This window comes from Glossina fuscipes, unplaced genomic scaffold (assembly GCF_014805625.2).
Source record: "Glossina fuscipes isolate IAEA_lab_2018 unplaced genomic scaffold, Yale_Gfus_2 0, whole genome shotgun sequence".
Taxonomy (NCBI): Eukaryota; Metazoa; Arthropoda; class Insecta; order Diptera; family Glossinidae; genus Glossina; species Glossina fuscipes.
Window position 1 is genome coordinate 43,540,921 of NW_023998414.1, and position 23,629 is coordinate 43,564,549.

General features: G+C 34.1%; 1 protein-coding gene across 1 annotated transcript in view; it reads left to right on the forward strand.

Moving 5' to 3' along the window:
• The first annotated feature begins 125 nt into the window (after positions 1-125).
• LOC119644603 overlaps positions 126-23,629 on the forward strand; it is an 83,093-nt gene continuing 59,589 nt past the window's right edge. Inside the window, exons 1-3 of the mRNA XM_038044220.1 lie at positions 126-954; positions 1,950-2,318; positions 5,094-5,244. Coding sequence (XP_037900148.1) covers positions 524-954; positions 1,950-2,318; positions 5,094-5,244 — 951 coding nt within the window. The 5' untranslated portion in view covers positions 126-523. The remainder of the gene's footprint in view (positions 955-1,949; positions 2,319-5,093; positions 5,245-23,629) is intronic.

The window sequence follows — 23,629 nt, forward strand, 5'->3', positions numbered from 1 at the left end:
ATATATATATATATATATATGTATGTATATGTATATATATATATATACATATGCACACGCTGCTAAGTATGCACATGTGAACTCGAACGATGTGTAAGCCATAGTCACTGAATTTTATTATTTAGAAAAATGAAACTACCAACGACTACAATACTATAATAAAAGCAATCACATACAAACAACCCAAATGTTCACAATATCGTCGTTATAGGAGAGACACCACCACCATTATCATCGCAGTTTAATCTTTAACTAATCCGTCTTATGCTATCAAACGAAAACCCTTATACTTGTTTGTTATGTCGGTATTATATTACTTATCTCAGAGTTAAACAAGTCTTTTTAAGAGAAAAGTTTAGCGAAAGTTTCCCGTGTAATTGTATATATGCCCCACGATAGTTCCTTGACGAAAACAACTAAGCTTCCAAGATGTATTTTACGAAAAGTTAACTAAAAGTCGTAGTTAGTTATAAATTGCCCAACACTTCCCTGATTAAGGTCACAAATAACGCGAATAAGCAAAATGGAGCGTATGTGGCGTAAAGTTAGCTTTGGTGGCAGTCGTTCTACCAAGAACCAGAGCAATCCCACTGATACAGTGAGTTCGGCTGGTGGTTTTGGTGATCCTCAGATAGTACTTGCGGTGGCTGGTTCCAGTTCAGCGACTGGCCGCCGTTTGGCGACCAGTGGGCAAATGCCACCGCTTAAGATAATGAATAGCGGTTCAACTATCGCAAGTTCAGTAATGGTAGCCGGCTTTGATAACAATGAGGGAATGGCAGCAGGCGGCATTACTGCGGCCGGAGCATCAACGACACAATTTCGCAAGTCCCTAAGTCAGCATGTGCTGCAACCACGTTCCGCTTCGGCTGAACGTCGTCGACGTCGACGTCGTAAATCACGACCACGACGTACTGGTATGAGTTGTGTGGGCGGTGGAGGAGACAACATGTCGTAAGTACTTTTTAACATTGTTGATGAAGCATTATCTCAACGGTTAATTACGTTTAGCGAGCAATAAATAAAGCGCACTAATCTGAAAGAAATTTCAATGAATTGAACGGCAATCGTGAAAACAAACTTTCATCAAATTAATTTATTATTGACTTATAATATGCTTAATGGATTCTTGTTCAAAGCCACTTATTGCGTGTCCCTAAAGTATCCAGACTGCATAACAAATTTCTCTCTGTTTACGTTGTTAAGGATACTAACTTACTCTAATAGCTATGTCGAAGGGTTTAAGGTTAAATGGAAAGCATTCAAATGAAAGCATTCGTTATCATATTGTGTTTTATGGCAATAAACAAAGAGAAGATCATGGTAACATTTTGCATACATATTTACACATGGTCAGATATTTCATTTGTTTCAATCGATTTCTCGTTTAGTTTGCTTTAGGGAGTATTCGCATAGATATTAAAATTTACGATTAATTGGTTACAAAAACCGCAACCGAAATAAAAACAATAAATAAACAAGGAAACAAGAAACAAAAAATAGAAAACGAATCAAACTTCCCGTACACACCGGAAAATTAGACAAAAATAGAAAAAATTGATTTATTTTAAATATTGTATCTGTTGTCTTAATAGGAACTGAGCTTTCGCTCCCGTTCATTTCAAATCACGATTGCACACAATTTCGCACATGTGAACAATTGTCGGATATTATTAAATGAACAATGCCAGGAAAGCCCTGCAATCATTCCTTGGCCCAGCAGAATGTTATTCTAAGAGCGCCTTTAACTATATTTCAAATAATCGTAGATAAATGGGTATGAATACATGCACATTACATGATCATTATTTATGCATGTGTGATCATACTCGTGCTGTTGTCTACTAAATACAATAGCATATAAGTAAGTTATTGAAAGTAGCTTTAAGTGCAAAAATATATATAGCATAGCAAAGTAGCATAAATAAATCGCTTCTCGATTTCCACAGTTCTTCTGGCGGTTTTTACACGATAAAAGAATCGGCAGAAGTTTTAACGAATAGTCATCATCGTTATCATCATCGTTCGTCGCGTAACTCACACATGATGATGGCGAATTCGGCGCCTTGTGGCACGGTTATGATGTATCCTAATCCCAATAGTGGACGTGAAGTTTTAAGCAGTAACCCTACAGTGGGCAATAACAATCAGGCAACAACAGCGACTAGTGCAAATGCGACAGTACCGTCTATGGCAGCGAGTGCCACGACTGCAACGGCACCCGATATTTCTTTACGTCAGCGCGCTGTCGCCAAGTTGCGTATGTTTAACTTTCACTTGAACTGGGATTTACAGATGACTCATTGCAAGCCATGCGGGTAAGTTTTTGTTGTTTTCATTTGATATGAAAGTTGGGAAAAGGTTGCGTACAAGAAAGAGATGGTTAGACGGAACGGATTGAGGGAGGAAAACTAAACAAAAACACACAAATTGGCTGAAGCCTTAGGCTTTTCGTTTTCATTTCCATTTGTATTTTTATATTTATTTTTAACTTTTACTTTTTTCCTCTTAACTTATAAAAATTTCATCTCGCCTCTCTGACTACCTTGTTTATCAAAAGTGTCTATTACATATTGTTGTCAGCATTCTCTTGTTGTCAGCCATCCTTCGCTTTAATACATATGCATAGCGATGAGGTATTGAATGCGATTCGCTTGTTAAATAAAAGCTTGCTGGCGGGAAGCAGCTCTTGCTTGTATTTATTTATATATATACTTATATATATATATATTCTTAAGGCCTTTAACGTTGATATTGTTTATCGTTGTGTTCGCTCCAAATTAAAATTTTTTATAAGCTTGTAGCTGCAAAACTGAAGAGCCCTTTATTTTGTGTCATATTTTTGGTTCTAATTTTTCCTTCCACTTGCTTTTTTCTTTATACCTGGTCGTGCAAATCGCACACAAAAGTAACCACAACCGGGTTTCATTCATTTAATAGTTAAGTGTTGCAAAAGTCTGCCACATAGTTTTTTCTATCCTCTCTTTTATTGCTTTCGTATCCCTTCTGCGTGTTGTTGACCACTAAAGCATAAAAATGCTGTGAAGGTTTTTTCTTGCACTCTTGCACCGGACTGTTAGTATCCCGTATATCTTTTCACTTTGCTTGAATGTTTATTTGTTTGCTAGCTTCTGGTGTTTGTTATCTACGATAACGTGTGTGGTAACAACTTTTAGATTTCATCTGTTTCGGAATATTTCTCTTTCATGATAGAATTCCTATGGCTAGTTAACTGGGGTGAGATGTGGAAAAGTTGTTTATCCTTTTGTTCCGATTCCTAAGCTTATGTTTTGACATTTTTCTCACTTTTAAATAAACATCACCAATTCACTCATTTGTACATCCGCAATCACTTACACCTACATGTAAAGTATGTACGTGGTCTTTAGTATTCGGGATATGGACAAGTCGAAAATAAATCATAAAATAAATCATAGGCTTGAAATACATATTAAAGACATTTACACTACTACCGACGGGATATACATATATAAACAATATGGATGGCTCGACAACAACTTGCAATTTATTACATTATTTCATTTCTATTTCGATTTAACTCAATTCAATTTCAACTCAAAATGTTTGTATTCTTCACTAATGCTATGAATTAACACAGATGCGATTTATTGATCAATGCCAATAAATCAAGGAGTAAAGTAATTAAATTGGCCTGTAACGTCCGTTCCTTAAGACGGTCGTTGAAAGTCTAGGGATTAAAATATCGGTATAAAAAGTTGAAAAAGTCGAAATTTAGCTGGCAATGTTCTTAGATTGTGACCAGCCATAGAGTAAAATTGAAAAGCAAAACTTACGCCTGTAAGTATGCATTCAAAAGATTCGTATTTAAACTATTGCCATCGGCGTAGAAAATGTCGATTTACAAGACCTATTATAAATGAATGAACGCGTATTTGAGAAAGAAAATACATATATATATATATATATATATAAAGTATTGAGATAAATTCATAGTAAAAATCGTACAATGAAGCGATGTGTTCGCCTCTCAAAAGCTTCATAAAGTGAAAATTTGATTAGTTCAAGGGGCTCCCGGCTAACGGGACAACAGCAATTTGACAATCACGTGTAAAGGGGATCTTGAGTTTTGAAAAATTTTTTAACGCGCTTAATTTGTGTTTTTATTCTTCTTCGTCTTTTTTTTTTTATATTTGAATTTCATAAACTGTTGATTGCAATGTAATCGTAGAAGAAATTGTTTCATTAATGTTATGAAGTTACCCACATGTGGTTTATTTACCCAACAACCATAGAAAACATAAATTAAGGAATAAAAATAGGGTTTGTAGGTGGAATAAAGCAGAAAACAGAAATAAAAAGCAAGCTATATAGCAATGTAAAGCATTAATGAAGCTTCACACCGAAAAATGAGGTTAAGCAACAACTTTCTATTCTCTTTTTATGAATAATGCACGTATATATGATCCCTTACTAGATATGTGTATGTGTATATAAATATGTACGAGTACACTTATTAAGCACGGACATACATACACAGACCCACTGTAGACAGATACACATATATAAATGTATAGTTTTATAAGGACATAAGTAAAAAAAAACGTGAGAATTTTTATGGTGCAGGCTTTAACACTCAATACGCACACAAACTCGCACGCGTTCGCCTCTATACACACCTGCTTTTCAACTGAAATTTGAATAGGAAAAGAATTCAAACAAAACATTCAACAAACTGGCAAACATTTCCACCCTCTGTATGCAAATTTTCTATAATACGAAATGGAATATAATTGGGGAGAAAAAGAATATTTCTACCATTCATATTAAAAGAAGTTAAGTTTGTTTGATTTTAATTAAAATTATGACAGAATTTAATTCGGAATTCTCCGCTCGGATCTTGATGCTTTCAATGAATCTTCAATTACTATAATTGGCGTCGGACCTGTATATATATATATATATATATATATATATATATATATATATATGTGATATATGTGAAAATATTTAGCTTTTTATTTAATACTTGTTTTAAAACATCTTAAACTTAAATAAATTTATTCTCTTCCTTCTTTCCCTCGTTGTTGTACCGCTATTTTAATGGCCAGTAGCAGCGGCAGCGGTGGGAATATTATCACTCGACGTTTGTGTCGGAATCGCCGTCGCGAGGACAATGAGTTATATCGTTCGAACAGTTTTAAATTTGAACGTTTCGAGCGCAAAGAATATATGGAAGAATTAGCAGACACTCTACAAAAACAGGTAAGTGTGTTTTCGGATAATTTCTTTGCAACTATGATAATCATTAACAACAATTTCAAAAAATACAAAGAAGAAATACAAAAAGATGAGAAAATAATATACATAAGTATTAGAAAAGTATGGAAAACGGATAGAAAGCAGGGCCAAAAAACTTTTATGCTTTCAATTAGAGCACAGAAATCGTGTTTGAAAAAACATTGTACCGTTACAAAAACATATGCATTAAGGCATGATGCTCTGTTTTGGGAAATAGTTGGATAAACAAAACCCTTCGGCATTCGGATAGAAAGTGTTTTTAAATCAACGATTAAACATAACTTTTTTTTTTTTTTTTAATATTAAAGAATGCGGACTTAATAGAGAGAATTTTCTGATACATTGAAGGAAAGAAATTTGCTTTCCATATTAAAAGATTGCCTTTTCATTGTTACAAATTTAAAAAATTTTAAATTAAACCATTTTTAAAAAATTCATTTGATAGTAAGAGAAACTGAGAGAGTAGTCTCTTTCCCGTTAAGTTTTATTTAAGCTTTTATCGCTTAAAGCTTTTATTAAATGCATTACCAGTAGATGGCGTTCAAATTCCAATAAAAATAATTGAGCCGTTAATACAAAAAAGTAGAAAAAATAAATTCATTTAGGAATTATACGAAGTACTTTTATACCCTCCAGCGAAGGAGTGAGGGCAGATTGGAGACCCTATAGGGCCCGTATATTCTTAATGTCTTAATGCGATAGACAATCCTCTCCCTTGCACGCTGGTTATTAGTGAAAATGGCCTAAAATGAGCAAAGAATAAGTCTACAGCACAGCATAAGCCGAGAACAGCTTTGTTTTCAAAAGCAAAAGAAAAATTAAGTTATAACACATGCAACGATAAAAATTTCTCCATTTGTTTGGTATCTCGGCTGGTCCACCCAATTTGGCATATAGAGTACCGAAATTATGTCTTTCTCTTTTTCCTTTTTTTTTTAAGTTTTCCCTTTTTGACAAATGAGGCAAGATTCGGCCATAGTCGAATATAGTTTTATATAGTTTTCTTAGTTTTTCTTTTTCATTTAGTTTTGATACTTTGATCGTGATTTTTGATTACTTTGAACAATTGTATTCAAGTTTTTTTATTATTATTTTCACTATTATTATCACAAATTTGTTCACACCCAAAAGAATAAATTCTAGGAGTAAACGTAAGGTGAGCTGTAAACGCCATATCGTTGATCGATGGCCCGTTTGCACGCCAATCATAATTGAAGCGTACGGTGAACCAACAATGAGAACTGAACTAGGATCTGTCAACTTGACAGTTGCGCTTCTTATCTGCTGGGCTACGTTATAACCAGCAAACGGTATCAACGTTCTATTGTCCTGCCAAATATTTAACAAAAATACTTTTCACACACCTTTAAGTCAACCGCTCTCGTCTTTACAACTTGATTTGCTTTGAAATAAATTTGTTTTTTGAATGGAACTTAAATGAACGTTTGTAATGCCACATTGAAAATTGATCTTTTGGCATAGTAACGATTGCCAAATTCATTTTCTGCGACCTAATATTACCTTATGATATTTTTCTCCTTCTTATAATTGGTTTAAATGATCACCTAAGCATTTAATAATTATTATGATGAGAAGGATTGCCATTTTTAATGGTCTAAATGGACCATGCAAAAAACAAAGTCCCAGGTGTTATGGAACCTGTTGCGCGTCAAATTTGATTTTAAAAAACTTCTATGCCTTCTAAGTGCTTCTTATGTAAAAAAGTGTACGTTAAAAAAAACGTTTCATGTCTTTATTATATCCTTCACCGAAGGATGATCTTGTTAGAGTTTTTGCACGCAGGCTTGTAATGATTAGTGGACGGACACGTCTACAGTACTACGTAAAGTGAGAAGACCTCCGTTTCTTAAAAAGAATAAAAAATAAGTTTTTTTGATAATCACTCATGAATTGTATCAGATAAATCTGCAAGAATTACCTGTCCATAAATGGAAAAAAAGTGATCACATCTACTCAATATTAGGTAATAGTGTATCAAAATGTAATATTTTTTTCAATACCTTTAAAATGCGCAGCCACAAGCTGCAAAAACCTCATAAAGTATGTAAATGGTTGGCCAGTTTTAAAATTGGAACGCATCTAAATATGTCCGTCTGTCCATCAGTCCGCTTACCCAACTGTGTAGTATCCTCCCGTTAGCGAAGATGTTGTCTGAAAATTTGCAAAATAACTTGGAAGTGATTAAAACTTCTTTCAAGGACCCACCTACAATGCTCACACGCCTACGTGATAAAAACATTTATTTTGAAAAGAGCCGCGCCCACTGCATATTATAGACCATGATAATTTAGTTCTTTAGGATAACAGTGAAGGGTATAAAAGATTTAGTCGCGACCGAATATAATTTCTTTACTTTTTTATATATATATATATATATATATATATATATATATGTATGCTTGCATACGCGAAAATTTTTCTGATTATTTGCCAATTATACCCAAAGTACAAAGTTTTAAATAGTAAGTATTAACTCGGTTATCTGCGTTGAATACACGGTCCGTAATGAATTGATATGATACTCATATATTCGGCTCGTCCCGCCCAGAGATAACTAAATGGCAAGAGCGGCCAACATTTCCTTCAAACTAGGAGATTATTACGGACTTTTCGTCTTTCTATTATCAATAACAGTAGTAATGCAATTTGACTGCTTTCTTCTTCATTGCATTCTCATTATGAATATAATATGACGTCATATTACGCTTGCAAGTAAGCCATAGCGCATATTCACATAAAACTATGGCAATTGTATATGTTTTTGCTTTGTAAACGTTTAATAGAGTACGACGTCATGCTAAGAAATTATTAAGACGATCTATAGCCATATTCGTAATGAGAGTGAAAAAAGCAAAGCAATGAAATTGTTGTTAGTTAATAGCGTTACTGCTGTTGTTGACAACAGAGACACAAAAAGTCCACTATAGTCGTCTAGTTTGAGTTTTAAACAAAATGTTGAACAATCTCGTCATTTAGTTGTCTCTGGTTCTGCCCATAAATGTTGAAATTCAATATTGCACAATAAAGTATTTCAGTAATTGATATTAAAAAATAATAAGAATAATGGAAAACAAGTAAGCAAATTATATTCGAATGCGGCCGAACCTTATCTATCCACTTACCCTTAATTAAAAAAAATAAATAAATAAATCGAAAAACCTTACAAAAAAAAGCAAGAAAAGAAGAATGAGTTTACTCTATAGTACTGGATAGGCGTGACCGACTTTTCTCCCTTTTTTTGTATAGCCATAGAGTAGGCGGATATTTTTCTCGCTACATTTCTTGAAGTTTCGCAATAATGAACATAAGACTCAATTTTTTTGTTTTCAAGAACAGAGGTATTCTCAGCTTACACTGTGCTTTTAGGCGTGTGCCTTGACAATATTAATTCCATTTTCAATAACAATCTGCGTACGAAAGTTTTCCATATTTTTGCCAAATATGAAGACGTCATGTTCATATTTGCGTAGGAGAGGACGAGGTGACAGACGAGCGTATAAACATGACTAAATCGGTTTTAGAATTTGACTCCAATCAAAACAATATATATAGTTTATAAAGTTTCTGATATTTCTTTCTGGATGTTGCGAGCGTTTCCACAGAACGAATACGTTGGCTGCTTGCGACGGTCGCCCTACATAAAAAAATTGCATATATCAGCGCATCTTTTCACTCTTGAATCGAGTATCGAGTAATTGATATCGTTGTGTAAAGTGAATTGCTTATGAATATAAGGTCAGGGCGTTTACTTATTATTGCATTAGATGACAGATAGGTTTGAAGGCAAACTTTAATTCATATATATTATAAAACACCGATAACTTTTCCGATATGTACTGAAAATTATGATTAAAAAAAAAATCGTTATTTAATCGTCAGGAACAAAGTACGCATTGAATAAAGAGCAGCTGCACTTGAATGCTGACAGAAAATTCATAATTTTTCACTCTTAAATCTAAAAAAGTATCTTTAAGTTAAATGAATCGAGTCGTGCGCTCTCTAGAAACACCTTTAAGTTCATTGAGAACATTTTCTAAACGAAAAATTTTATATTCATTTTCATGTTGGCTCGGTAAAGACATCGATCTTTGGAAATATAAATTGAAATTGAAATAAATAAATGCAATTACAACAACAACAACAACTTTTAAAACGCTTTATGACATTTTAAGTAAACATATCCGTGAGGAAAAACACTTCAGAAAACGCTTCTAATAAGGGAAATACATTTATTTTTAAGCGCTTTACGTCAATATCGATCGACTCTATTATAAAGCGTCTGCTGGTATTCAGTATATTTACTGCCATCACATCAAATAGATTAGCGTTGTTTGAGATTGTCGGATGTGGGAGCAGCAGTGCGAGTGTGCGAGTAGAAGACAAACGAAAAAATGCGAAAACAGACGAACAGCGGGGCATGTTCTTCACTATTTTCGTTACTGGTTAGAATAAAACACTGTCAGTTTTCCACTTGAGCTTTTCACATTCAATTACTTTACGCAAAAACTTCTTTAAAAAAGGTTTTCCCTTTTTCGTAATATTAGCCATCAAACATATATATTTGTATTATTTTTTCATAAACACCTTCATATATATACATATATATACATTTTCTTTTTTTTTTTTTACATATTTACGCATTTAACATTTCACTTGCACATGGTCGTGTAAGTATTTTGTTATGTGTTGTTTGTTCTTTGCTGCGAGTTGTCAATGTTGCTTTTACTGCCTTGTACGTGCACTTACATTAACAAAATTAATGGTTAATTACCTCATGGAAACAAGGAATTATTACGCGATTAACTTATTCTGACACATTTCAAGTTGACGGGAAATATTTTCAAAATGTTTTTTTCTTAAAACAAAATCTTTTCTATTTAAACACAAAGTAACAAACAGCACAAAACAACAAGCCAAAGGAAACTGCAGTTGATGACGGAGTTTCCATATAACTGTGAAAAGTTATGTACATTTTTTGAAATTGATAAATAATCTCCGCGTCTATACCTTACACTACTTGTGGTATACCGTATATTTATGTAATGCGGACCCACCTTTCATTGTGCCAATCGATTCAGAATCATACTCCGAGTTGATCTAAGCCTGTCTGTCCGTCCGTTCGTCCAATGACTGTCCATGTTAATGTTGTGTTCAAGCTATAAATCGCAATTTTTGAGATATTTTGATAAAATTTGGCACAGCGATGTATTTTAATCCAAAACGAACGCTAATGGAAATTGTTCCGACCACTCCCCATATAACGCCTTATTCTGAAAAATCGTTATATGGAAAAAAGTTGCAATTTTCAAAATTTCTCAACAAAAGTAGCTAAGTAGTAGAATAGTACGGCATTCTAAATTAATATTAAAACTTTGGACCAGCTGAGTCAATTTTTGAACCTACTCTCATATAACGAACACTCAAGTCCATGCGATAAAAAAAAATATATTTTTCAATGCTTCACAACAGTAATTAAACATGAGAAAATTGAAAATAAATCGAATAAATTAGTGGATGGTGGTGGCAGTAGGCAAAACCATGAAGAGAAGTCCTTGAGGACTATAGAATCCAGAAGAGATTGCGAGGGACACATGCCTGAGGAATAAAAAGCTAAACAAAATGTTAAAATGTTAAAGTTAGCGAAAGCTGTTGGCCGACAACGATCTCAAGGTAATAATAATTGGTAAAAAATGTAAATTTGCAATCAGGGAACAAATCGAACAGAAAAATACCATAGCAAAAGCCTGTTGAATTCAGTGTGAAAGCGTTATCTGCAAAGACGGATTCCTATGGCGGTAAAAACGGTTCACACACCTGAAAATTGTTGATGCTCCCAAGAAACAAGTCTAAAGAAACTATAAAAGAACAGCAGAAAAACGAAATAGAAGCAGAAATCCAATCGCGAGTGAGAAGTTGATAGCCAGAAATGATGGGAAAGCTAACTTTGTTGAAGGAAATCTAGTGCAACCGTACAATCCGTCGTGTGGTGATAGATTATCAACAAAATTGCTATCTAGCGCATAAGGCCCGTATAAAGTTGTTAACACGATAATTGACAGAGTCTATCTGATCGAGAAAGATCCGGAAGACCGAACTATACCTAAGGTGGCACACGTCGACAAATTGGTGGCCTTTGAAAATGACCTTGTTAAGTAAATTAAATTTACAAAATTTGGTCACGCGATGTTTTGGGAATTCGCCATTAAGCGAGATTTCATGAATAATCTACCTTGGCGTTTCGCCGTCGATAATAACATTACAACTTCAATTGTCCATCGTGACAAGATATTATTTAATTATTTAATTAATGATATGCGCCTTTAAATATTTTTATCTCCATCAGCCATCTTCGAGCACGTTTCCTCTAGTTTACTTCGTATATACTACATGTAATATGAAAAAGATGCTGTATGTTTTGCTTTAGCATGAGAGGTCAAGTGGATCTGTCTTTGAAACTAAGAGACGATCTGAAATATGTTGAATCTTTAGGTATCAGAAGTTTGCTTGCCAGACACATACGATGTTACCAGCTAACTACATTTTTCTTACACAACGTAAATTGTACTTTCATCTATCAAACGATTTCAGCACAGCCCGTGTGTTTAAAGTCGCGGTCTTTCTCTCTTTAAAAGGAAGAAATTGAAAATTTGAAAATTACATAAGGACTGAACACTTATACGAAGAAAAATGAAATTGTTGTCTACTTATAGTACTATACTGCCTAATTTCATACGTAACACAAATTCGCACTGACCGTTGCCGCTATATTTCTGTAAGTAGAAAACTTGGTGTTTAATAGACTAAGCGCTTTTCGGATGATAATCTTGTCCTCTATTAGTTGTCCTGTGTTTTTCTTTATTAGGTGTATGATGGCATCAGATAAAGTGGTGTGGAGTGTCCAATGGTCGACCTTACTCGAGCACAATGTCCTTGCTTGTTTCCTTATAAGAATTTTTTTTTCTTTAAACAGAGCGTTACATAACGAATAGGCGTGAAAACAATCCGATCTTATCACTAGTATTTCCTGTTGTGCCCAAACATGCCTGTAAAGAGAGTTTCATCGAAATATCTCGAAAATTGCGATTTGTAATTTCAACGTAAAAAAGTGTGTGGGCAGGAATCAGACAAATAAAAAAGTTAGGTTTTGCTTGAAATCTATGCCACGCAAGGTACACAAGGTATTTTTAATCGGTGCGAGCGTATCTAACAGTCGGAATAACTCCCAGAAGCCATTTAACTCGTTTACTACCAATGGTCACTTTAAAGGACCAGTTATTTTACTTTCTTTAGACTGTTCAAGTATACATACATAAAATCTAATCCAGTTGTGACATATAATTACGGCAAAAGTCTTGAGCTGTGACGGACGTTTTCACCAGCGTGTCCATGTATTTTTGTATTAAATCCAGAGGTTGCAATTTTCCAAATATTTTGATAGTTTTGTACCATAACATGTTTTATCCCAAACATGAACCTTACCGAAAATGGTTTGGATTCGTATAACTCCTGATATATTGGAAAAGTTGGTGTATGAGAAAATTTTGCAATTTTCAAAAGCTCTGGACAATCGAAATCAAGGAGTACCGGTATGGTAATGGATGAGCTAATTTTTCGAGTCCCCTTTCATGTAACGGCTCCTGCGAAGAGTAAGCCCAGTATTTTATCATAAAAATTGGTTTAAATTTATTATTTATCATCAAAGGTAACTGTGCTAAATCTGAGCCACATAGATTTAATTTTTGGATGCCGCGCCATATAGAGACTTTTCCTGGGAGCTACAAGCCTAATTTTTACTATTTGATATCGAAAACATCTGAAGAACAATAAGGTCTACGCCAAGAGAATTAATTTTGCTAAATCTGGAGCATGTCAGTGAACGTTTTGGACCTCTCTTTAATGCAGAATCTGCGGTAAAGTTATTTTATTACGAAAATAAATAAATGTTAAGTGAAAGTATGTAATGCTCTTATTAGTCGACTATTGTCTGCTTACAATGTTTTGATTTATTGTGCAATGAAGATCACTTCCTTTCCATTTTTTGTACATTAGGATTCAAAAATTGAATTTTTTACTTCAACTTAAATTTCCCTTAAATATGTTGATTCGCCATCTTCGCAATTTTATATATAATCACAGCGTGCTTTAGATCAATAATGATTGACTCATAATAAATGTGCAGATGAGCTAATGCCGCATTTTGTTCGGCTTTTCATTAGCAATCTCAACGCTTTCTCTTTCAATGCAATGAAGTTGTGGTTGAAAAAAGTGAACAGGACGTACGGGAGACGTAGAATATAACTTTTCTTGTCTTATGTTTTATTTTATTTATGCTTCGCAGATGTATTTGTGCGTGTGCCGGTTGAAAGGAAACTTAAGTGCTAAGAATAATGCCAAATTTTACCAAATAACAATTGTTCCGAGACATGAGAGTGAAGACAGTTATCCTGTTTATGTGTATGCGTATTTAGCGTGAGGGGGAGCAGAGCAAAGTGAAGAAACGCATCAAAAACCTACTCAAAGTTAAAAGGCTTATTGAAGACACATAATGTGACCATTTTCGCTTCTTTTTATATTTTCGTTAAAATGAATATGAAAAAAAAAGAGACGGGCATGCAAAAAAAAAAAAAGAAAAAAGGAGAATATTAGTTGGGAAAAGTTGGAAAAAGTTGACCGAAAGAAAAGTACGTGTCCGTGTCTTCAGATGGAAGGAAATGCCTCGTTTCCCTTTCACTTTATTATTAACATTATTATAATTTTTGATTTCAACGAAGCAAGCAGAGCGCAGTCCTCCCAGTGCTTTCTTACTATCAGCAGTTGAAATAAAATGAAATTGAAGTGTGAAGTGTGTTAAAGAAAATGTCAAACGTCACTCACTCAATTATTTCAATTTTCCTTACATCCTACGTCGCTGGTGTTACAAGGTATATTAAGTTAATGCAGGCATAGGTAACACGTAAAATGGGTTAAGATGGACCCATCTTTTATTATACCGATGGATTCGGAATCGTAATCTCAATTGATCTAAGCATGTCTGTAAGTCTGTCCATCCGATGTGCGTCAGTTGTTGAGATATTTTGATGAAATTTGGTACAGTAACGTGTTTTGACTTAAAGACGAAGGTTCGGATCGATTCACTTTTTCAACCGTCTCCATATAACGCCCTATTCTGAAAAGTCGTTATATGAAAAAAAACTGCAATTTTCAAAGTTTCCTCGACAAAAGTGGCTAAATAGTAGTATTTTGGCATTCGAAATTGGTATGAACAGTCTGGACCGGCTGTGGCAATTTTTGAACCTCTTCCTATATAATGAAAACTGAAGTTTATACGACAAAAAGGTATAATTTTGAATGCTTCATAATAGTGATTTAACATAAAAAATGAACTGTACCAAATTTGGACCATCCCGTCCTATTGTTTGGTGTAAAAAAAGGCTTCAATATATGGTGACGAAAATTAACCCATAATAATAATTTGATACCAAAATAAACTTTACGAAATTGAGATCATTTACGCCTGTTTTTGAATCCTGCTCTTTGTAAGGATTAAACTTGTGCTACACTAAGTTGTGTTTTGGGCCCGCTTCCGCATAAAAATATGCATTTATTCAGACACAAGACATAATATTTGTATTCTTGAATAAAATTAAGAATTGTGTTAGACAACTTGTCCGACTATAATCTTCTTACTTGCCATACGCATGTGGACAGCAAAACAAAATATTATCAAATTAATAGCCAGCAAAATAACTTAATTTCATATTGAAATTGTTACTTTCTCGCTTTGTTATTCGTTCAATTTACAATTATCCATCCAGTGAATGCCTTCTTATATGGCATAAATTTGATTTTCTTCGTACATCAAGCATATAATTTGAAGCTTTTGCTCCCGCGAATGAAAGTAAGAATAAGTACTGTGTACTGCGTCGTGCTTCATTAAATACGTATAGACATGTGCAAACTTAAACTCCATTCATTGCGTATAGATAAATATAAAAAATTTATTTAATAAGTTTTTTTTTTTTTGTTTTTTTAACAAAACGCATAGCAACGAAAAAAGGAACAATTTTTTAAATTGAATTTTCTGTATTTTCGTTGTGTCTGCACTACATTTTGAGGATGTGCGGGTAGGCGTGAAATATCGTGTATATACATAAAACACTATACACTTTTTGCTAGATATGTATGTATATAAACGATTCTTGTCGACTTCGTATTATGTATGGGTTTTGTTTTTCAAAGTGCGACTTTATTCGAGAAACATAGTCTAATTCGAGAATGAAACAATCAATCTAATGCACTTCAAATGTATTGAGCGCTTCTTTTATAGTTCGATCAGCTTGTCAGCATCTTCAAAATACGCTCCAGTTTCGCTCTTGACCACATCATTTAAACTGGACCTTTTTTTTCGCGAGTGTTCGCCGAAAATTGAGAGCAGTGATCGATCGGATTTAAATCTAGAAATTGCTGTATATTGAGAAGCAATTCCAATCATTTTTTGTGTCCTTTCGTTGCATTCCACTTTTGGCCGCGGCATTGTAATGCCTTGTCTTTGCCTTTATATGGAAACAATAAAATAATTTTTGCAAAAATAAAAATTGTGGTGTAGGGTACTTGAAGGTCGGCCTTGCTCTATTATAATGTTCTTATTTGTTTTTTTATAACAGAACCTGTGCCGCCATTTTGTTTTTCAAAAATTGTGATAATATTTTTGAGCTAAAGTGTCAAGAATTTCAAGCAAATCGCTCCCAACGCAGAATTACATCCTTTGTAAGGCTCTGTGTTTTCGTTCGTAATGAAGTGTGCAAGCAATATATGCGTCCATATGCGAAAATGTTAGATGCTTGAAAAGAAATTTATTATTTATTAGATAATTCATATGGAGTAAGTTTTCTCTTTTCTTTACAAAAAAAATTATCTTAATCAGTGTGAAAACATGTCCCGAATAGTAAGAGGAAAATATGCAACAAACAACTCTGAGCAAACATTTACATATAAAATTTGATAAAACTATGAATTCGAGCGGTTACTGACATGTCCACATATATCAAATATATTTATATTATCTTTATATATGCAAGTCTTCTTAAAATGCGCAGAAGTTTAAAATAGATACTAAACTTGTAAGTGGTACGACAAGACAATTTTTGGTTTTTAGAAATGAGTTCGTATTAACTTTCAGCATGTTTCGATAGCATTTTGACAGCTACTCGTATATATTCGGAATTTTCTCATCCTTACTATTCATTGGTGGTAATAAGAGTATGTCAACTTTCTGCGTAGAAAGACTTCACAGGAATCCACCTTTTATTATACCGATTGATATAAAATTATTTGCTGTTCTTTCAAGCATTTTTATGCGTCTATTTCTTTATCTCGCTATAGAGCGGAATTTTTGTTTTTGATATATTGTCGGGAAATTTCATACGCTGACATATTTTGGACAGGTAAAATGGAAGATGCGCTTACTAAGCGTATGAGGAAAGTTTGTTTCGGATGGGATCATTTTTCGAAATCGCTGTCGTATAGAACCGTTATCGCCATAAAACGTAATTTTTGTATTTCATGATAAAACTTCGTCCATAAATTACGAATTTGACGTTTCAGTGTTCTATATTAAGTTGGGATCACATAGGTTTGTTCTTTGAACTTTTTCGCATTTAAACGTTCACACAGCAAATATGTGAAGTCTTTGTATCGCAACAAAATATAACTTTTAAAGAAGTAAGAAAATTATAGTTGGACAACCCCGTTAATTACATACTCTACACTATGCAGTCTTCTCTTCTTCTTTTTCGTATGAAATTACTATTATGAATCAATCTTCATCGCCACATATTAAAACTGAGACTATTCCTCTCTACAAAGGATGCATTTATATGAAAATCCCTGTTTGGGTGGAATTCAAAGAATAGGCCGAGATGGTCCAAATTTGGTATAGTTAATTTTTTATGTTAAATCACTATCCATGGACAGGCATCAGACGAACAGACGGACAGATAGGCTTAAATCAATAGTAAAAAATGGTCCCCTCTTAGGCCTTTTGTTGCATGCTACATACGACCGCAATAGCTTCATATACCGTGTATCACAAGTAGTGTAGGATACAATTAGGCAAACTGCTGTAAGACATTTAAAGATCGTCTTTGCCTTATTATGTCTACTATATTTCAACTTGTTCTTGTTATAGGACATTGAATATGCATTTTTAGTGTAAAACCTTAACCATATTAGGAGCAGTTTGAGCAGACGTCTGTTAAGATTATTTCTATAATGGCAAACCTATTGACGCCGCTATGCATCCTTTGTCCTTGCATATAAACAGAACATAAACAGAACATTTTCTTGAATAAACTGCTTCCGCCTTCATCTTAAACATATTACATAATTGCATAAAAGTTATGCCTTAGAAGAAAGGATATTAACTAATTAAAGCTAAAGTTAAACTATTGTGAATTTTATCGCGTTATGGATAAATTTTTTCAACATTATATTTTTCGCCCAACCTTAACTAACATAATCAAGAAAGGAAAAATAAAATTTACTTTTGATAGACGTTTAAAAATAAAATTAAAAAAAAAAACAAACTGAAAGCCATTGCCTGGCATATAAGATTCGATTTCATTTTGTGTTTTTTCTTTTTTTGTTGCAGCGCAACGGATTTTCTTCACTCCTGAAGATAATTGTTTAAACGTTTTTTCCTTTCTTTTTTCTTTTTTTTTTCATTTTAAGTTTTTCCTTTTTCTGTTTTCTCCTTTCTATTTTGTTTGTTGTCGATTTTTAAAGGGCCACTTAACTTTCGATTTTTCATCACTGAGAACGTTAAGAATTGATTTGCATTTTCCTATTCTTCTTCTTTCTCTTCTTCTTTTATTGCGAATAATGGTTGAAATTTAATGTAAATATTATTACTCCACCGCTCTGTAGCAAAAAAAAAGAAGTGGCAACGTTTAAATAGGTTCAATAATCGCATATAAACTATGCTTTCGACGTTAATTAAAAAGGTGTTCATAAACTCTTTTCTAAAACTTGAAATGCGTAAATTATATGCTATTCTCGTCCACTCACGAAATGCAAAGACGAAGACGATGACAAAAACGAAAACGAAGGCGAAGGCGAAGGCGAAGGCGAACACGAAGAAAGAACCTTTCTAATCATAGTCTTGATGTTATGAATTATTACCGGGCTTTGTTACATTCATTTAACGTTCAAACTGACAACGTAGAAAATACTTTAAGACTTTTTGGTGATTTAGCAGCTAGCAACTAACGCCTGCCTGTGCGAGTAATAAATTTTGTGAAAGCACTAAAAATTTTCTAGGCATTTAAAAAAGTCCTTTTCATATCATTTTAAGAAAAGTGGATGCATATTTTTTCTACAATATCCACCATCGACGAATGGGGTTATGCTCATTTTGTCGAGACGTTTGCAACATCCAGAGGCAGGCTTCACAGACGCCTTAGAGCATATAATTATTTAAATGTGTATATATACTTATACATATTTATATATATATATATATATATATATATATATGTATACATAATGTCTCTGTTAAATATTTCCTTGGCTGCAAAAATGAAGCTGTCGGCGCGGACGATTGGAAATTGCTACACGCATCGGCCAAATGTGGCTCTCTTAGGATACGGGTGGTGGATGTAAAAGATTCGCTCACACGCGTATATAATCTTCTTACTTATTTATTTATTTATTTTTTTTTTTTAAAAGATTTAAAATCCTTTTTGTTTTTTTTCTTCATGTTGTCCTTTCATAAGAACTTTTTTGTCAGTTTTATCCTTTTGATTTTAACTAAGGACTTCAATTTATTTATTTATTTATTTATTTTTTTTGTTTTTTTTTGGCTAAAGTTATTTTGAATTGTTATTGAGAAACTTTCACGTCCGTCGTGTTAATATGTTTTGGGTTTTTGTTTGTGAAACATATACAACAAAAGACACGGAGAACTTTGTTTATACATTGCGGTAAAGAAAGTTTTTGTTTTTCATTTTTGCCTGAAAGAGAACACATTGATGCATTCGTTCATTCATTTTCCATGGAAACATAGAATTATTTTAGAGAGCTTTTCTCATTTCTTCCCTCCAGAGAATGATGATTAATGAAAGATTTTTTATTTAAAATTTACCTGAAACATCTTATTCATTTTTTCTTCTCATGAAATTCAGATAAATTGTCAAAGTATGCCCATGTTATCTACGTTTCGTTTCAATTTTGAATTACATACAGAAGCATTTAAATAAAATTTTCAAGATCCCCTAACGCTTTCGACGCGGCCGACAACATTGTACTAAAAACCCTAAATGGGGACTTCTTAAAATCGAAATTATGATTTTTACCATAATAAAAAAATTCTAGCACAAGTATAATCTGTGTCGTTTCTTTCCTCGTCTCACGCAAATATATTTTATTTTATATTCACGATTGGAACTTGGAGATATATCCCATATTTTCAAAACGTTTTGAACATGCTGAAAGAAGCTGCAGAGACGCCATGAATTGTATACATATTCTTAATTACCGTCAAAAGCATGTCTGCTTATTTTCTTGTCTCTCTGTCCGTCTGTACAAAATGTGGTGCAAATGTTCTCTCAGTCGTAAAAATGAATATATCGAATTCAAGTTTGACAGTCCAGGGACACCTTAACAGCATAATGTTAGCTGACAGCATTTAGAAGCTGTTTTAGCAAAACTGACAAACGTTACTGCTGACATTAGTTTAATGTTTCGCGAGAAGAATGCTTGATAGCGTTTATTAGGAAGAGGAAGAGGAGTTTGTACTCTCCTCTGCAGAGAATTATTAGATGACGGTTAGGTTCACTTAGGAAAGGTATTTAGTTTGCGGAATTTTTATACTGGCATCCTTATTCCAACTCCCAGGCTCTGCAGTAGTAGGGAACTAAGTACTAGTAGAGTTAGGTCTCGGGCCTTCTGATTATTTAATAAACACTCAACTTTAGTCTTAAAGTCAATGTTCGCTAAGAAAAGTAACGGTAAAATTTATGGTACATACATATGTTTTGCATGGTTCCCTCCCTTTTATCCCATTTGTAGATTATGGTTTCGAACATTTTAGCTTAAGAAAGACATTGAATTGCCAGACATTGTTTTCGATTTCGTTACATCGCCCGCAGTTTCATCGATTACTACGTTATTTGCAGATCGCATTATTAAGAGTATTTACCCCATCTAACTGGAGTTGAAATGTAGATATATTTGTTTCTCTGTTCTCCCTTTAACAACTAAAGGGTAAACTTACATTTTAAATTTTGAGATAAGTAATGGCGTAAAACTTAAGAAAAAACATGACCGCAAAACTTGACCGTTAAGGAAAAAAGAATGTAGCGAAGATCAGCCATGATTAGCGAGATTTTGAAAATCGATCAAGAAGATTACAAACGTTCCGACCCCTTTAAACGGTTGGTAAAGGAATGTACATGCAGACCAGTTTTGACAGCCGACAACTGACTTGTAATGTTTTAAGCAGGTGGCGAAGAGGGAGAGAGAGACAAACAGAGAGAAACAGAGAGAGATAAAGCGTGAACGAATTGTCGAACGCGGAATTAAACGCCAATTGAATGAAAATACATTTGATATGATCAGATGCATTTTTATTCAAGGGCAGGATCTATAGTATCTTTAAGTTTAAGTCAGTAACGAAATAAAGTCAATAATATCACAAGCTGTGTAGCAGACGTTGTCGTCCTGCTAAAAGTTAATGCTGTTCATGTGAATAGCATCAATTTTAGGCCAAAAAAGTCAGTCAGTATTGTTCGGCAATCCAATCAATCAATTAATCAGTCGAATCACCAGCCTTTTCGAAAACTTATGGGCCAATTATATCGTCAACTCAAAGTACAAAGTTCACTCGATTATATGTGTTTGTTGTTCGTAGCCATATGTACGAGAGTTTTGCTTTTCGACGTACTTGGGAGAGATGCGAATGAGTCTCAGTGTTCAGAATAAATTTATTTAAAAAATCAAAAGCTTGTTCACGCAGGTAATTAGTACGAACTAGCGAGACGATTGGATTTTACTCGGGAATAGCCAGCATAGTGATATTTGGCTTTTGATAGGGCAAAAAGGAGCCGAAATTGAAATCACAACTCGCGGTTGTATAGACTTGTAGTCCCCTTTTGCAATTCGGGACTTGCGTAGTGGTTTCTTATTACGATGGTCTACTTCATTGTACAATGTCCGGGGGTGATATTTGTACATCTCTGTATCAGCCTTTACAGGTTCTCGCTAAATGGTCGACTTCGTACCTTCAGAAATTAATATCTGAGTGCTTGACTATGCTCATATCCTTTTCTCCAAATCATTAGTGCGAAGCACTTTGTAAACATAAGCACCAAGTTGTTAAAAGGGTTCTTTTACATGAACATTTTTTAAACGGAAACTTTAAGAGATCAGTGAATGCGTTGCGATGCTTTGGCGATTCCTTCAAAACCCCATACTATGACAAATCAATAAAAATGACTTCTGACGGCACCTTGCCCGCTTAAGCCCATCTAAGCGAAATTGTAATAACGAAGAGCAGGAGAAAGAAATGCTTAAGGGAAAGATGGTTTATCAATTTGGAGAACTATATGATTGAAAGAAAGAAAATTGGATTTATTTTTTTTCGCATAAGACATTAAAGGAAAATTGTCACTACAAAGGGAGCAGTTAACAACTTGTCGGTTAATCGTTGCTTCATCTCGCATTAAAGTATTCCGGAGATCACATATTTTTGTAGTTTCTTTCAAAAACATTTGCAATTTATTAATTTAAGGTTAGATGACAATTTTTGTAGGCTTAAGCCCAATCCAATTTGGTCCATTTGGAATATTCCTCAGCTTTTGTGGATGCTTGCGTTGTCAATGCAGTTTACTGTAATCGTAACCCGATGTTCGTTTTGGTAGTAAATAGTTGTTATCCGGATCGAGACCATGTTGGCCGTAAGCTCTAAAAGAAGGATTTTGTTAAAAAGAAAAAAATTTACTTCCTGCACTCACTGTAGTCCTGCCCTTGAAGACGTAGGTGGTGGTGTAGGCAAATGCGCACCCACTGCATGGAAGCCATTACTATCCGCCTTATAGTTTACTGAATAGACACGTCCATCGTCGCCTGTGTAAGAGTAAGAACCGTGCACATTTAGAGACCCATCGGGCCCAATTATATGGAATTCACCATTTTCATCGCGTTTAATGCCATTTCCGGTTTCAAAGCTTTCGTAATAAAAACGAAAAATTTCTTTAATTAATTCCGTACGGTTTGTAAAGAGGCGATAAGACGGAGAGAGTACCCGAAATTATAGTTTCCAGCACCGTCGCTATTATAATCGTTCCTTATGATGGGTATTTGAATAGACGGGGTGTTCCTTTGTCCAAAATAAGCCGACCCATGAGAAACCGAGGACGCTGCGTATTGCTGATGTAATGATATCGATCCTGAATCTGCACCTTGGAAGTGCGAAGGGCTCTTACTTACTGCATAACTGGGCGGCAAGTAACTACTGGAAGGTCCCCGGGCTGAGATCATATTCGAACTAAAAATCACTACAGCTACGCTGATTAACTGAAACCCAATGTAAAGAAAAGACTTTTATTTATTTATTTTTTCTTCTTCTTCTTTTTTTTTTTCTTAATTGTTTAATCCTCTTTCATCTTATTCTTACGAATTCCATGGTGATTCTTTTAGGGTAAATGCTGTGTTTCAGCGTTTGATTGAAACGAAACTGTTGCAATTGTTGCTCGAGTAAGCCGATTTTATAGCCACAGATAATAAATCTGCACTTTACTACAAACATTAAGGCAGGTGGTATAACGTGACGTGTTATCTTTTATGATCGTTTGAAAATTTTTTAAGTTGTTTTCATCGCATTGTTCCGAAGCATTCAATCGTTTATTTTAACCACTATGGGAGTCTAGTGGATAATCAATATCGTTATTCCGTTTGTAACATGTATTGAGGAGTGATTAATAAATAAATAAACAAAAATGAAGTGAGATACTTTGTCAGCCACCTGCTGCTGAAACCGTCTTTCAAGGTCGCAGCTTCTTTACGGCACATTAATCAAACCGGAATAGATTCGAAAATATCTGAAATCTCAACGCTTTGTTACTTTGGATAAATATCGACTGAACCTTTGAACTGACTCAGAATTGAGTCTTGCAACTAATATAATAAAGTAGTGTTCGCGCTTAGTGCCTTATTGCTGGTGTTTATTTTCTCGTCTCCACCTTATTATATCTATTAAATGCAAAACGTTTCTGTTAACATTTTTTCCTCTTAAGGGTTTTGGCTTTTTTATTATTTGTTAGCTATTAAGATT